General features: G+C 34.8%; 1 protein-coding gene across 1 annotated transcript in view; it reads right to left on the bottom strand.

The window, feature by feature from the left end:
* Positions 1–13,015, bottom strand: part of LOC148949772 (uncharacterized) — a 147,805-nt gene extending 134,790 nt beyond the window's left edge. Inside the window, exons 1-3 of the mRNA XM_089093087.1 lie at positions 12,883–13,015; positions 11,079–11,195; positions 7,539–7,730 (exon numbers count right to left, since the gene is read on the bottom strand). Coding sequence (XP_088949213.1) covers positions 7,539–7,679 — 141 coding nt within the window. The 5' untranslated portion in view covers positions 7,680–7,730; positions 11,079–11,195; positions 12,883–13,015. The remainder of the gene's footprint in view (positions 1–7,538; positions 7,731–11,078; positions 11,196–12,882) is intronic.
* Positions 13,016–13,429: the final 414 nt, after the last annotated feature.

The raw sequence follows: 13,429 nt of genomic DNA, 5'->3' as shown, positions 1-13,429 counted from the left end.
CAAGCAAGAGGGGGGAGGGGTTAAAAATCAAAAATTAATTACTGTTTAAAATAGTTTCAAATTTTACAAGGTAAGTTTCTTGACTCCCCTCCTCATCTTTGTGCTGCTGGGAATGCGAATGTAATCTCTGATAATATTTTAAAAAAACAAGTTTTTTTTTAACTGAAAGTAAGGAGCGACAATAAAACTTAAAACGAAGAGAAATTATTCCGTATATGAAAGGGGGTGTCCCTTCCTCAGCGCCCCGCTCTTTCCACTAATAGTTTTTTTTTATTGTTTTAAAAGTAGAGTTGTGAGAAAGAGTCAAGGTTTAGCGTAAAGAGCGGGGCGCTGAGGAGGGGACAGCCCCTTCCATATACCGATTAATATCTGTTTGTTTAAAGTTTTAACATCTCTCCTTACTTGCAGTTTAAAAAAAATAGTTTTTTTTTAATTTCTGAAAGCTTTTGAATTAATGCAGGTTTTTGAACTTGGCTCATCGTACATAAATAATTAAAACGAAACTTGCATATTAGTTTTACTTTTTAAACTAATAATAACCTTAAAATAACCTAAGTTTGATTTTTGTTCCATTTATTTAGGAAAGACTCCTGAATCACAACAGCTGTTTAATTAGAATAATAACCTCTTTTAAAAGTTACAAAAAAAAAACATTAGCGTAAGAGCAAGCTATTGAGGAGAGGCAAACCCTCTAATTTACGTAACATTTTCTATTTGTTTTAAGTTTTCATGTTGCTCCTTACTTTTAGCTGAAAAAGCGTGTTTTTTTTATTTAATTTTTGATGTTTTTTAAATAATGCTGGGAAATCCAGCGCCCCCCCCCTTCATGAAAATTCTCTTGCCCCATGAGAAATTCCTCCATGAGAAGATGCTCCTGCATAATGCTGTCCCCTCCTCAGCGCTTCGCTCTTTATGCTAAAATTTTAATTGTTTTAAAAAATAAAGTTGTGAGACAAAGTCAAACTTTAGCGTGAAGAGCGAGGCATTGAGGACGGGACAGCCCCTTTCATATACGGAATAATTTCTGGTCGTTTTAAGTTTTAACGTTGCTCCTTACTTTCAGTTAAAAAAAAAACTTGTTCGAATTTTGTTCCAATTCTTTAAAAATGACCCCTTAATCACAAAGGCCGTTAATTAGAATAAATAGCTCTTATGAAAGTACTAAAAAATATTAGGCTTAAAAAGCGAGGTATAGACTAGGGCGCGAAAAAAATCATATACTTAATAATTTCTGCTGCTCCTTACTTTCAGTTGAAAAACGTGTTTATTTTTTATTTAATTTCTGATTTTTTTTTAAATTATGCTGGGAAATCCGGCGCCCCCTTCAGAGCAATGTCCCTTCCTCCATGAAAACTTCTTCCGTGGAAAGATCCTCCCATATAACCACTGAACCCTCCCCCCACTACAAGAAAAAATCCCCCTTGAAAACATCTGTATACTTCCCCATAACCAATACCATATTTAGACATTGGGTAAAGTTCATAACTTTCAGCCCTCCCCCTGGGGACTTTGGGGGATTAAGTCATCCTAAAAGACATATTTATTATATTTTCGACCATGCTGAACAAAATGGCTATCTCAAAATTTTGATCGGGTAACTTTGGAAAAAAATGAGCGTGGGAGGGGGCCTAGTTGCCCTCCATTTTTTTGTCACTTAAAAAGGGCACTAGAACTTTTAAATTCCGTTTGAATGAGCCCTTCCATGATATTCTAGGACCACTGGGTCGATACGATCACCCCTGGGAAAAAAAAACGAAAAACGAATAGACACGCATCCATGATCTTTCTTCTGGCAAAAAATACAAAATTCTACATTTTGGCAGATAGGAGCTTGAAACCTCTATAGTACGGTTCTCTGATACGCTGAATCTGATGGTGTGATTTTGATTAAGTTTCTATAGCTTTCAGGGGATCTTTTCCCCTATTTTTGAAAATCAGCCAAATTTTCTCAGGCGCGTAACTTTTGATGGGTAAGACTAAACTTGATCAAACTTATATATTTGAAATCAGTATTAAAATCTGATTCTTTTGATGTATCTATTGGTCAATATCCCGTTTTTTAGAGTTTCGTTTACTATTGAGCCGGGTCGCTCCTTTACAGTTCGTTACCACGAACTGTTTGAAAAAATACAAAATTCCACATTTTTGCAGAGAGGGAATTAAAACCTCTACTGTAGGGTTTTCTGATACGCTGTAACTGATGGTGTGATTTCCAATAAGATTCTATGACTTTTAGGGCCGTTCCCCCTTTTTTCGAAAATGAGGCAAATATTCTCAGGCTCGTAACTTGTGATGGGTAAGATTAAACTTGATGAAACTTATATATTTAAAATCAGCATGAAAATACAATCCTTTTAATGTGTCTATTGGTATCACAAAAAATTCCGTTTCTTATAGTTTCGGTTACAATTGAGCCGGGTCGCTCCTTATTTATAGTTTGTAACCACGAACTGTTTGAAACCGATAAAGGTTGTCTGTAATATTGTAAGCGTATTCTAAAAAATATCCTGTGAATCAAGAGGTATTATGGATTACCCACCCCCACCCCCTTCCAAATAGAGCTCACGCTGACATAGGAATTTTGGGCATAAACACTCGCTTTTTGAGGTTCAAGCACATCCTCCGACCGACACATCGACCCAAAAACCTCCCTTTATAACATCTGATTTATAAGATCTGAATTGTGAACCACTTTTTATCAAGCATCAAATGAGTCAATTTAGTTTGATGAAGCGTTATAATAAATGTTTATACGACACGTTTATTTTTTATGGCCTTCATACATCCTTCGTGACGAGTGCGACACCGCGCGGCATCATATCCCTGAGACTGAAAAGCTGTCTATAATTCCTTGATAGTTTTAAATCGAGTGGCTATCTCAGAGTTATCCCTCCACTGTATTTTTGCATCCTCTATGCCAAGATCATTGTTTTGTGCCGCAAAATGGCCGAAAACACCTGTTTTCTGAGGCAGAATCTTTTTTACTACTTAAAACCGGCACTTAAATAGAGTAATCAGAATAATAAACAAAATAATTTAAAAAAACGGCACTTGAACTTTTAGTTTCCGTTCGTAAGTGCCTTTTCCAGATTTTCTCGGACCGTTGGTTTGATAAAATCACCCCTGGGAAAAAAAGGCAATCAAACAGACAAAAAATAAACAAGCAGCCATGATCTCTCTTCTCAAAAAGAAATTATATAAATTTTGTATTTTCTAGATAGGTGCCTGAAAAATCCGCAAAATTCTAGGAATTTTTGGGGATGTTTCCTCCCTTTTTCGAAAATAAAGCTAATTTTCTCATGCCTTTAATTTTTCACGCACTAAAGGCACGTATGTATTTAAATGTTGATTCAGTGGCAGAGTAAAGTAAAGCAAAGTTTGATTTCTATTTAGTTTGAGCTCAATATAGTAACCGAAATACTTCTTCAAAATATTAATCTCTCTCACCTCACTAAACTCCACACTATCGTTGCTCCCTTTTTATAAGAGCAAATTTTACGTAACCACTTTCAGTGTCAAAAATGAATTTGATAACAAAAATTGTTGCTTTGGCTACATTAACAACGAAGGTAATATTTCATAGCAACACAAAAACTATCAGCGTAACATTTTCAAAATATATCTTCAGGAAACGGAAAAACTATCTAAGTTATCGGCAATTTTTTTAATTTTCTTCGCTCTATTGCGGAACTGACTTCTAAGCGCCATTAGTATCCAAGGCGACTAAGCCATACAAAAAGATAATAAAGTAGTCTTTGCATTTAACTTTCGATAAAGAAGAAGAATATTTTAGCAGCAAGCATCTGGCTTAGTGGTATAAAATTGGCAACACTGGTAAATACTCCTATTATCACAAAAGGGTAGCGCCCAAGAGTTTTCGAAGAGAATTACAACTATGGAAAATCTACTCAAGAAAATATATCAAAAGAAATTGCATCCACAGAAGATAGCAACTAGAAAACTGTACATACAGAAGAACAGACATACCTCCTCCACTCCGAGTAAAATTCAGGGTTTTAAGCAGATATGTGTTCGATGTAGATGGTAGTTAATTCTAGTATTTTATTCCTAATTCGTGGCTACCCACACTAAGTTTCTACTAGGACTGGCAGCACTGCAAGTGCTCTTACGAATATAAGAAGAAAGGCACCAAAAAAGGTTTAAGCTTAAAAAAGCTTCACTGTAGAAGATACACTACACCACGTAAAATAGCCGTAAAGACTGCACCAAAGAAATAGCAGGTTGAAAACAGTGCCCTTAGAAGATGGTGAACAGATAAAAGGGACTTGCACAACACAGCAGTTTGGGGAAAGTGCAGGGAGACACTCCGCCTGGTTTTTGCCCCCCCCCCCCAAACTAAAAAATAAAATTGCCTCCTCCCCCCAAATTTCGGAAAATACATTTCCTCTCCATGTTACTTGCACATGGTACTTTTGAGGTTGATACCAATTAGCCACAAAAAGTCGTAAGAAATTTCTTGCAGAAAATGTCAGCCGGCAACCACGGCACTAGCGTACCAAGGACATTGAAAATTAGCCGTGATTGTTTGAATTGTTAAATTGAGACTTACATGGCCAAGTATTAACTGAAAAAATAAGGAAAGCTGAATTTCTAATGAACATACCTTATTACGACACCAAATATTTTAAAAAGGAATAGCTTTCCTTTGAAGATTTAGTTGTCTTCCGGAATTGAAAAGTTTTTAATGTTTGAATCTTTACAGACAATTAAATAAAAAAAACAAGTTTTTTAAACTGAAAGTAAGGAGCGACATTAAAACTTAAAACAACAGAAATTATTCCGTATATGAAAGGGGCTGTCCCCTCCTCAACGCCTCGCTCTTTACGCTAAAGTTTTTTATTATTTTAAAAAATAAAGTTGTGAGACAGAGTCAAAATTTAGCGTAAAGAGCGAGGCGTTGAGGAGGGGACAGCCCTTTCATATACTGAATAATTTCTGTTCGTTTTAAGTTTTAATGTTGCTCCTTACTTTCAGTTTAAAAAACTTGTTTTTTTTATTTAATTTCTGATCGTTTTTTAGTTAATGCAGCTTTTATTTTGGCTCGCCGTCATTGAATAAGTAAACAAAATTTGCATAAAAATTTTACTTTTCTTTTGCTAAATGGCTGTCTCTAAATTTGGTTCTGACGTAATTTGCAAATTAACTTACCTAACGAACTTCTATAGTCGTATATTTTTCTTCTGGAAAAAAAATACAAAGTTGCAGATTTTTGCAGATATGAGCTTGAAACCTATGTTATAGGGTTTTCTGATACGCTGAATCTGAAAGTGATTTTCATTAAAATTTTTCACTTTTAGGGGATGTTTCCCCCCTCTTTAAAAAATCAGGTAAGTTTTCTCAGGCTCGTAGCCATTGATGAATAATACTAAACTTAACAAAATTTGTATATTTAGAATCAGCATTATAAGCCCATTCTTTTGATACATTTATTGACATCGAAGTTCTGTTTTTAAATATTTCGATTAATATTTAGCTGTATAATTTGTTTTTTTTATTGTTTTTTTTTTATTACGGATACGTTATAAAACATATTAGGGGGCTCTATCCGAATTAAAAAAAACGCACGTTGAGTTTAAATTTAAAAAAAAATTTAATTCAAAAACAAGATAATCAAAAACGCCGTTTAATTAGAATAGATAGCTTTTTTGAAAGCACTAAAGAAAACTGTAGCGTAAAGAGTGAGGTATTGACTTGGGGGAGAAACCCCTCATATACGTAATAATTTCTGTTCGTTTTAAGTTCTAATGTTGCTTCTTACTTTCAGTTGAAAAAACTTGTTTTTTTTTAAATTTAATTTCTGATCATTTTTTAAATAATTCTTGGAAATCCGGCGTCCCCTTCATAGAAATGTCCCTTGCCCCAAACAAACATTTTCCACGGAAAGATTCTTCCGAGTAACCCCCTCCTCAAGCCCCCTCCTCCCCCACCAAAAAAATTCTTCCTGAAAATGTCTGTATACTTCCCAATAACCAATACAATATGCAAGCAATGGGCAAAGTTCATAACTTGCAGCCCTTCCCCTGGGAACTGTGGGGGATTAAGTCATCGTAAAAGACATATTTATTAGATTTTCGACTATGCTAAACAAAATGGCTATCTCAAAATTTTAATTGGGTTACTTTGAGAAAAAAATGAGCGTAAGAGGGGGCCTAGTTGCTCTCCATTTTTTTGGTCACTTAAAAAGGGCACTAGAACTTTTAATTTCCGTTCCAATGAGCCCTCTTAAGATATTCTAGGACCACTGGGTGAATACGATTACCCCTGGGGAAAAAAAAACAAAAAACAAACAAACAAACAAAAAAACACGCACCCGTGATCTTTCTTCTGGCAAAAAATGCAAAATTCCACATTTTTGTAGATAGGAGCTTGAAACCTCTACAGTAGGGTTCTCTGATACGCTGAATAGGATGGTGTGATTTTCATTAAGGCTCTATAACTTTTAGGGGGTCTTTCCCCCTTTTTTCAAAAATCAGCTAAATTTCCTCAGGCGCGTAACTTTTGATGGGTAAGATTAAACTTGATAAAACTTATATATTTGAAATCAAAATTAAAATCTGATTCTTTTGATGCATCTATTGGTACCAAAATTCCGGTTTTTAGAGTTTCAGTTATCATTGAGCCGGGTCGCTCCTTACTTACAGTTCGTTACCACGAACTGTTTGATAAGCTTAACTAATAAGTTTTTATTATTTATTTTCACGGTTTAACAGGGCAACACAAAAAATGTGTGGTACTGCCCTAAAAACATCATAACTTTGAATCAACCAAAAAAAAACTCATAAAATCGTGGTTTCCGGTATGAACAGACCTAAGATGGGCCCAGGGGGCCAAGATTTTTTTTTTTTTCATGTCTTTGGTACTTTAAGGGGATAACTTAAACCTTTCTTTTTCGGCCCTACCACCCGAAAAAAAACTTCGCGTGCTGACCAATGGTCTGCGTGGCGCAGGCACCGATTTCCTCATCTTCTGCTTTCGGCCGGGAGTACAATGTGTGGTTGGGGGGCAAATCATCCGATGCTTGTGGTCTTTTCTCCTCAGATTTCTCCAGGTACCCATTTAGAGCTGGGTGAACTCTGACTGAGCGTACAGAGTCACACCATTGATCCCCATTTCAAACCAAATCGCCAACGATACGAATCCCTGTCCTCAGGATTTCAAGTCTAGTGCACTAACCACTCGGCTACCACCCACCCAGCTGCTAACTATGCAATTCTAAGAACTAGTACCATACAAGACAATATCTCATGGAACTAGGGATCATAGAATACTCCTATGCATTCGTTAATGCAAGGTTGTTAGGGGGGTTAGAACCCTCCCCCCCCCCCTGAAATGTTTTGTCTGACTCGTAAAAACGTATCAAAAGTGGATATAAACAAATTTTGTATGCGTTTTCTGTTTTTTTTTGTACCCCCCAAAAAAAAATCGTTTGAGTAAACCCCCCCCCCCCACAAAAAAAATCCTGGGTACGGCCTTGCGTTAATGCTCAAGATCTATGCTACATTTAATGAAATGCTCACCTGTAAAGAGTCAATACGTTCAAGAGATTCCACGATCTCATCCATTTCTTTGATTAGTCCGCTCATTTTCAAATTCTGTTCCTCTGTCAATCTAGAAGTATCCTGAAGCATTTTTTTCTTTTGCCTTTTTAAGTTCTCCATAAGGACTTCATATGACGCATTGATGTTTTCTTCTACTTTGGCTGTGTGGAGCTAATTAAAAAAATTATATATAGGCCTCAATACAGAGTATTCTTGGTTGACCAAATTTTAATAAAGGTAACTTCAAATGAGGAACATTTGAAATAAAGTAAGATACAAATAAGACTTCTGTCAGAGGGTGAAAAGAAGGAAAAACAACCTCCTACCCTCCCTTAATTAGAGGAAAATATCCTTCAAACTAAGCACGTAATTTTGGTGTTAAGGAGGTGAAAGCTCCATTCTTATTCTTGAAATAGTTTTTTTTTTTCATGTGTAACGGTTGCTTTGAATCAAACCGTTATGATTACAAGTTGAGCATTAGTGTACAGAGTAGGGGGAAAGGAATATCTTTATGCTTAGGGTGTACTTATTTTATCGTGTAAAGCTCTTAAATACATTTTTTCTCATACAAAAAACGGTAGTGTGCGTTTCACATCGTTGTCGTTGTACAAAAGACCAAAAATAAATTTTTAAGCTTTTTAAGGGAACAGATTTTTTTCTAAGCTTTCAGGAGGACAGAATGTGTTACAAATACAGTAATGGCTGAACATCTTAACTTTATTTTTAGATATAACTATTGAAAAGATGGCTAACAATCCATGAGCTAGAACTTAAACAATTTTTTTCCCAAATTGTAGCCTGTCTCCCCAATGTTGTATTAACGCCCCCTGTCTCCCATCTCCTATGAAGAAAATATACTCGTAGCTCTGCTAATTGGAACAACAGATGAGTTTTTCCTATTGAAATTATCCTCACTTTCAAAGTAATCCTTGGAAAAGTGACAGAGGCAGTCTTTCTAAATTGCAGATTTAATAAGCCCTTAATTTATTCAATGCGGTGTGATAAACTGTGTTTTTTTAAACTTAATATAGTCTTTATTTACTTAGAAATTTAGGAATTTACTTAGAAATTTAGGCTGGTAGTTATAAGTTTTTAAACCATTTTGTATTTATTTCCCTCAAACAATGATCCTTCCAGATCTATCAGTATAGTTCTTATTTACTTAGTCGTTTCTGGAAAAAATGGGAGATTTGGTCTATATTTGTTAGAAATTAAATAGGGTTTCCCATCAAAATACGCCCTTTCTCTTTTAGCACAATGTAATCTTATTCTCATAATGTCTATTATCGTGGGTGTAATAAACTTTTTATTCTAAATATTACATTATCATGAGCATCATATTATATAATTATGTTATATCAGCTGATAGTAGATGAATAATAAAAGATTTAAATATACTGCATGGAAAAGTTGTTGATCAACAAAGCTTCGATGATTTTGTTTTTTACCTTCTTGGAAATAGTACATTTAAAGTACTGAGGATATCAAAATAAACACATTTTTTGCCCCCCCCCCCCTCTTGGCTATATCCTAGGTCATTCCACACTTGAAAATCAGGATTTTCTGTTATTTATTTTTTGGTTGTTATAAAGTATTAAAAGTCAATTTTCGTACGGAAAAAGTTCCATCAGTGTTTCCAAATCGAATCGTGAAAACAATATGCGGAAACTAATTCTGTGAATTCGATAATGGTATTTTACACTTGTTGCAGACTTGTTTCGCAAATGTTACTGAGAACTGCTTATAAATTGTTTAAAGACAAGTCTTGAGTTTTTCATTACACAATATTTCATGTTTATCCAAATTTGTATCTACCATATTAATTTGGAAGGGATAAATATGGCAAAACAGAACAATATGTCTTTCAAAAAAGATTATCTTATAAGTAAGTCAACAATTAATAATTTGAAGCGTTCAATAGTTTTTCTGATTAACAAATTAATACCTAGCTTAGAGTTTAGCTACTTCATCATACATATACCTCTTTCCTATTCCTATTTGTTACCAAGATGCTACCATTAGCCTATGTTTTACACATCCAATCATTGTATTTTTAGCCAGTTTACTGTCACATAAATTTTTTAAGGGTTCAATGTTAAAGTCCAATACATAAGTCCTTAAAATACCCATTAACCACCCATTACCCATTACCCATAAAATACCCATTACCCATTTGAAAAAACTGTTCCCTAAAAATGCTGTTTGATCTTGTCTTTGATCCCTTGTCCAACAAAATATCTTAGCTTTCAATATTTTTAATGGTATTTTTGGAGTGGGTGAGTTAAACATTTATTATGAGGAACAGCGGGGGACACAGTAGGGGCATCCATCGACACAAGTACCTAGATAGTTCTTTGGAAAGTGACGCTGTCATTATAAGCTTTATAGGGTGACACACCACTTTTAATTAATTTAGTATAAAATAAATTGATGTAAGGCAGTGTCAAACTCTTAACATAACTTTTATTTTAAAATGATAAATTTTAATAAGTTTTTTGTTTTAAAACCAAAATAAATGGAAACATTGAATTCTACAGGGAAAAAATCTAGTTAATATGCAGGGGGACTGCTGCCCCCTAGACCTATCCCTCTTTACTCTAAAGTTTCATTAGTACTTTATTTAAATAATTTATACCTCAGTAAATATAGGCAACTGGCACTTATATGAGCTTTATTAGCGATAGACTTTTGAAGCACTTGAGCTGAAAATTTTGATAGTTTATTGTAAACGAGAAGAAATAAACTGTTTTATTGTCAAAGCAGTGAGGTGAAATGTTTTACTTTTTTAAGATTTTTATCACATTGCTCTTGTGTAAGAATATTCATTCTGGAAGCACTTAAAAAAATTCACTTTAGCCTGCAAAGAATAATACGTTTTGGAAATAATCACTCCTGAATATATAAGAAAATATCTGCTCGTATAATTTGTAATGTTGTTCCTTACTTTCATCTGAAAAACTTGCTTAGTTACTGTTAATTTTTAATATCATATTCCTTATGGTACAAACATGAAAGAGGTTCCTGTCCCAGCCATGCCTGGCCTCTAGAATAAACTTTTGGATAACCTTGCTTTGAAAACAAAAATCACCTCAGAAGACGGTGACCCCTTGCCAAAAGGGATCTTGAATATTTAGGTTGATTTATAGGTCGTATTGTTTAAATTTTTTAGGGGAGGATGGGGCTGAGATAACAATTGTTTCAATTTTATTGAAAATTGAAAAGATTTTTTCTTAGAATAAAAAGGGAGGGGATATCCCTGCCCTTACACCAATTGGCACCCTCGGAAGGAGCTATTTCAAATATCATATTTGTTCAATAGAATTTCAAAGGTAGTGGTTTAGCAAAAGATCTCTTCTGAGGTGTAAGGGAAATAAACCAACTATTATGTTACATACAGAATGCTTACTCCGTTTACTTTTACAGTATGCCCTTTATAATCTCCTTATACTGTAACTTTACCCTTATATTAACTAGTCCACTGAAAGTTCTTCGGAGGTTTTATTTTACTATAGGGCTTACCTTGAAGTTTTCCTGGCTACTTATCACACTGTCCTTTAATGTTTTAAGAATTTCTTGTATTTCTAGCTTGATCGCTTTGTTTTGCTCATTTTGCAGGTTTTCACAGGATTCGCAACACTAGAAAATCAAGTTATTTGTGCTAATTAATGTTATTTACATAAATTTAAAACAAAATAAATAAAAAACTATTTAATATAGTAATTATTTAAAGCTATAGATCATAGTACCAGGAGCCCAAGTTTCACTCAGGCCCTGGCACTCGGCACATAGCCTTCTTTAATATACGTAATTCTCGCTGTCGCTTGTCTTGTAACTGCAACTTCTAGGAAAATAAACATCCAAACACACAATTTATATATATATATATATATATATATATATATATATATATATATATATATATATATATATATATATATATATATATATATATATATATATATATATATATATATATATATGAATTTATAAAGTAATAAATCAAAGGTTAAAGTTAAAAATTAAGTTAATTAAAGTTAAAATAAACTGCTCATTTCTAAAAAGCTAATAAAGACAGAACAGTGAATAAAAGTCTGATCTGGGAACTGCAGCTCACATCAACCCGTCTAAAGATGCTGTAAGAATGGCGAGACTCAAGGCAGGTATAACCAAGAAACTGACACATCTGTACGCTGCTCTGTTGGCCTTGACGACTTTGTAATGCAATTTTATGGCATCAGAAAAGATTTTCAAAATTATTTTTTATAAAAATTACAACTCACAGTCTCTTGGTTCTGACTAGTTTATTACTTGTTCTTACAGAGGTTATCGAATAAAATTTGGCCATCTTTAATATCTTCTTGTTAATTAAACAGTTTCTTTCTGTGAGACTTCAATAAGAAGACTCAAAGCAATTTGAGAAATTTTCTGGCTGTAAATTTTCCGTTAAATGGTGATCAATACAGGTCCAGAGAAGAAAAAGAATACCACGTCAGCGTGGGCAGAGTTGGGGATTTTTCTTGAGGGTCGGCAGCCTGACAGCTAGTTCAAACTTATCTTTGAAGATTTATTTGGGGGGGGGGGGGGGAGAAACAGCTTTTTTCTCTTTTTCTATATCGTGACACCGCTGTTTAAGTTTACTCAATTAAATACCTTAGACCTTAGATCCACCTTCGCCGCCAGAGGCACCCAGGGCATCCGCGAGACTTCGCCAGTCTTTTCTGAATTGGGCAAAAGCGTATATGTCTTCCCAATCGGGTTGAAGAGAAGCATGGATACTGCACTGATCCGACTAGTATGTTCGTCGCAAAGTGCTCTGAGGTCTTCCCCCTCTTCGACTTCCGTTTGGGTGCCAATATAATTGGCTTTATGTATCTGAGCGTCCTACATTCGGAGAACATGGCCCAAGTATCTCCACCTCTTAGCTCTGATGATATCAGTCACCAGAGGCTGGTTGGCAAGTTTGCGGAATTTTTCATTTGTGATTCTGTTTGACCAATGAATGTTTATTATTCTTTGAAGACAATTGTTCTCGAATGCAAGGATCCTTTTCTCCTGTTGTTGGTCCAAACTCTAGGTTTCGGCTGCGTAAAGAAGGACTGGGATGACATTGCTGTTGAGCAGGCTCAACTTAAGTCGGGTCGAGTAATTGTTCAACTTCCATATGCGCTTGAGTCTACTGATGGTGGCTCAATTAAAAGTCACGATTTTTTCCTTTTTGCAGACATTTTTTCTCATGTTAACTGTCATGTGTTTACGACAACAGGCTGTTTTACAATTTTAACCCCTTAAGTACAGAAAAAGCAACAAATTACTTAAAAAATACCTTTAGACTCAAAAGCTGTTCGCTGTTTTTACTGGCTAAAAATTTCACGCAGGAACACAGAAGAATGAATCAGCTCTTTAAAAAGCAGGTTTGTTTAGCACCTCTTTCTGACGGCGTCTCTTGCTAGCTTGGACGGCGTAGCTGACGGCGTAGCTGAGTTAGGTGAATAAAACTTGCAGAAACAAATCCAGGGCCAATATATGCACAGGGATTGTATTATCAAGCCAAAATCACTACCCTGTCCTTATTTTTAGGGCTTAGAAGATTTCTTAGATGACAGGTATGCACCAATCTAAATTTTGACAAAAAAGTTCTACCTTAATTTTAGGTTTCTAGTCCCTTTTTAGCTCTTACATTCAACAATGCAGAAAGTTTCTATTGATCAGATTTTGATGCTTCGTTCCATTTTTATCTACCTGTTTAATTTGTAAATAATATATTTATCCAACAACTCTGATTCTTTCGCAATAACGATGTTATTGACCGGGAGATATTTCGTAACACCCGTTAACGAGAAGATACGCCGATTCAAGCAATGAAAAACAAC

Source organism: Artemia sp. Qi Xiang Cuo, chromosome 8 (genome assembly GCF_049724085.1).
Source record: "Artemia sp. Qi Xiang Cuo chromosome 8, ASM4972408v1, whole genome shotgun sequence".
Lineage (NCBI taxonomy): Eukaryota > Metazoa > Arthropoda > Branchiopoda > Anostraca > Artemiidae > Artemia > Artemia sp. Qi Xiang Cuo.
This window is presented reverse-complemented; position numbering and strand designations above follow the sequence as displayed.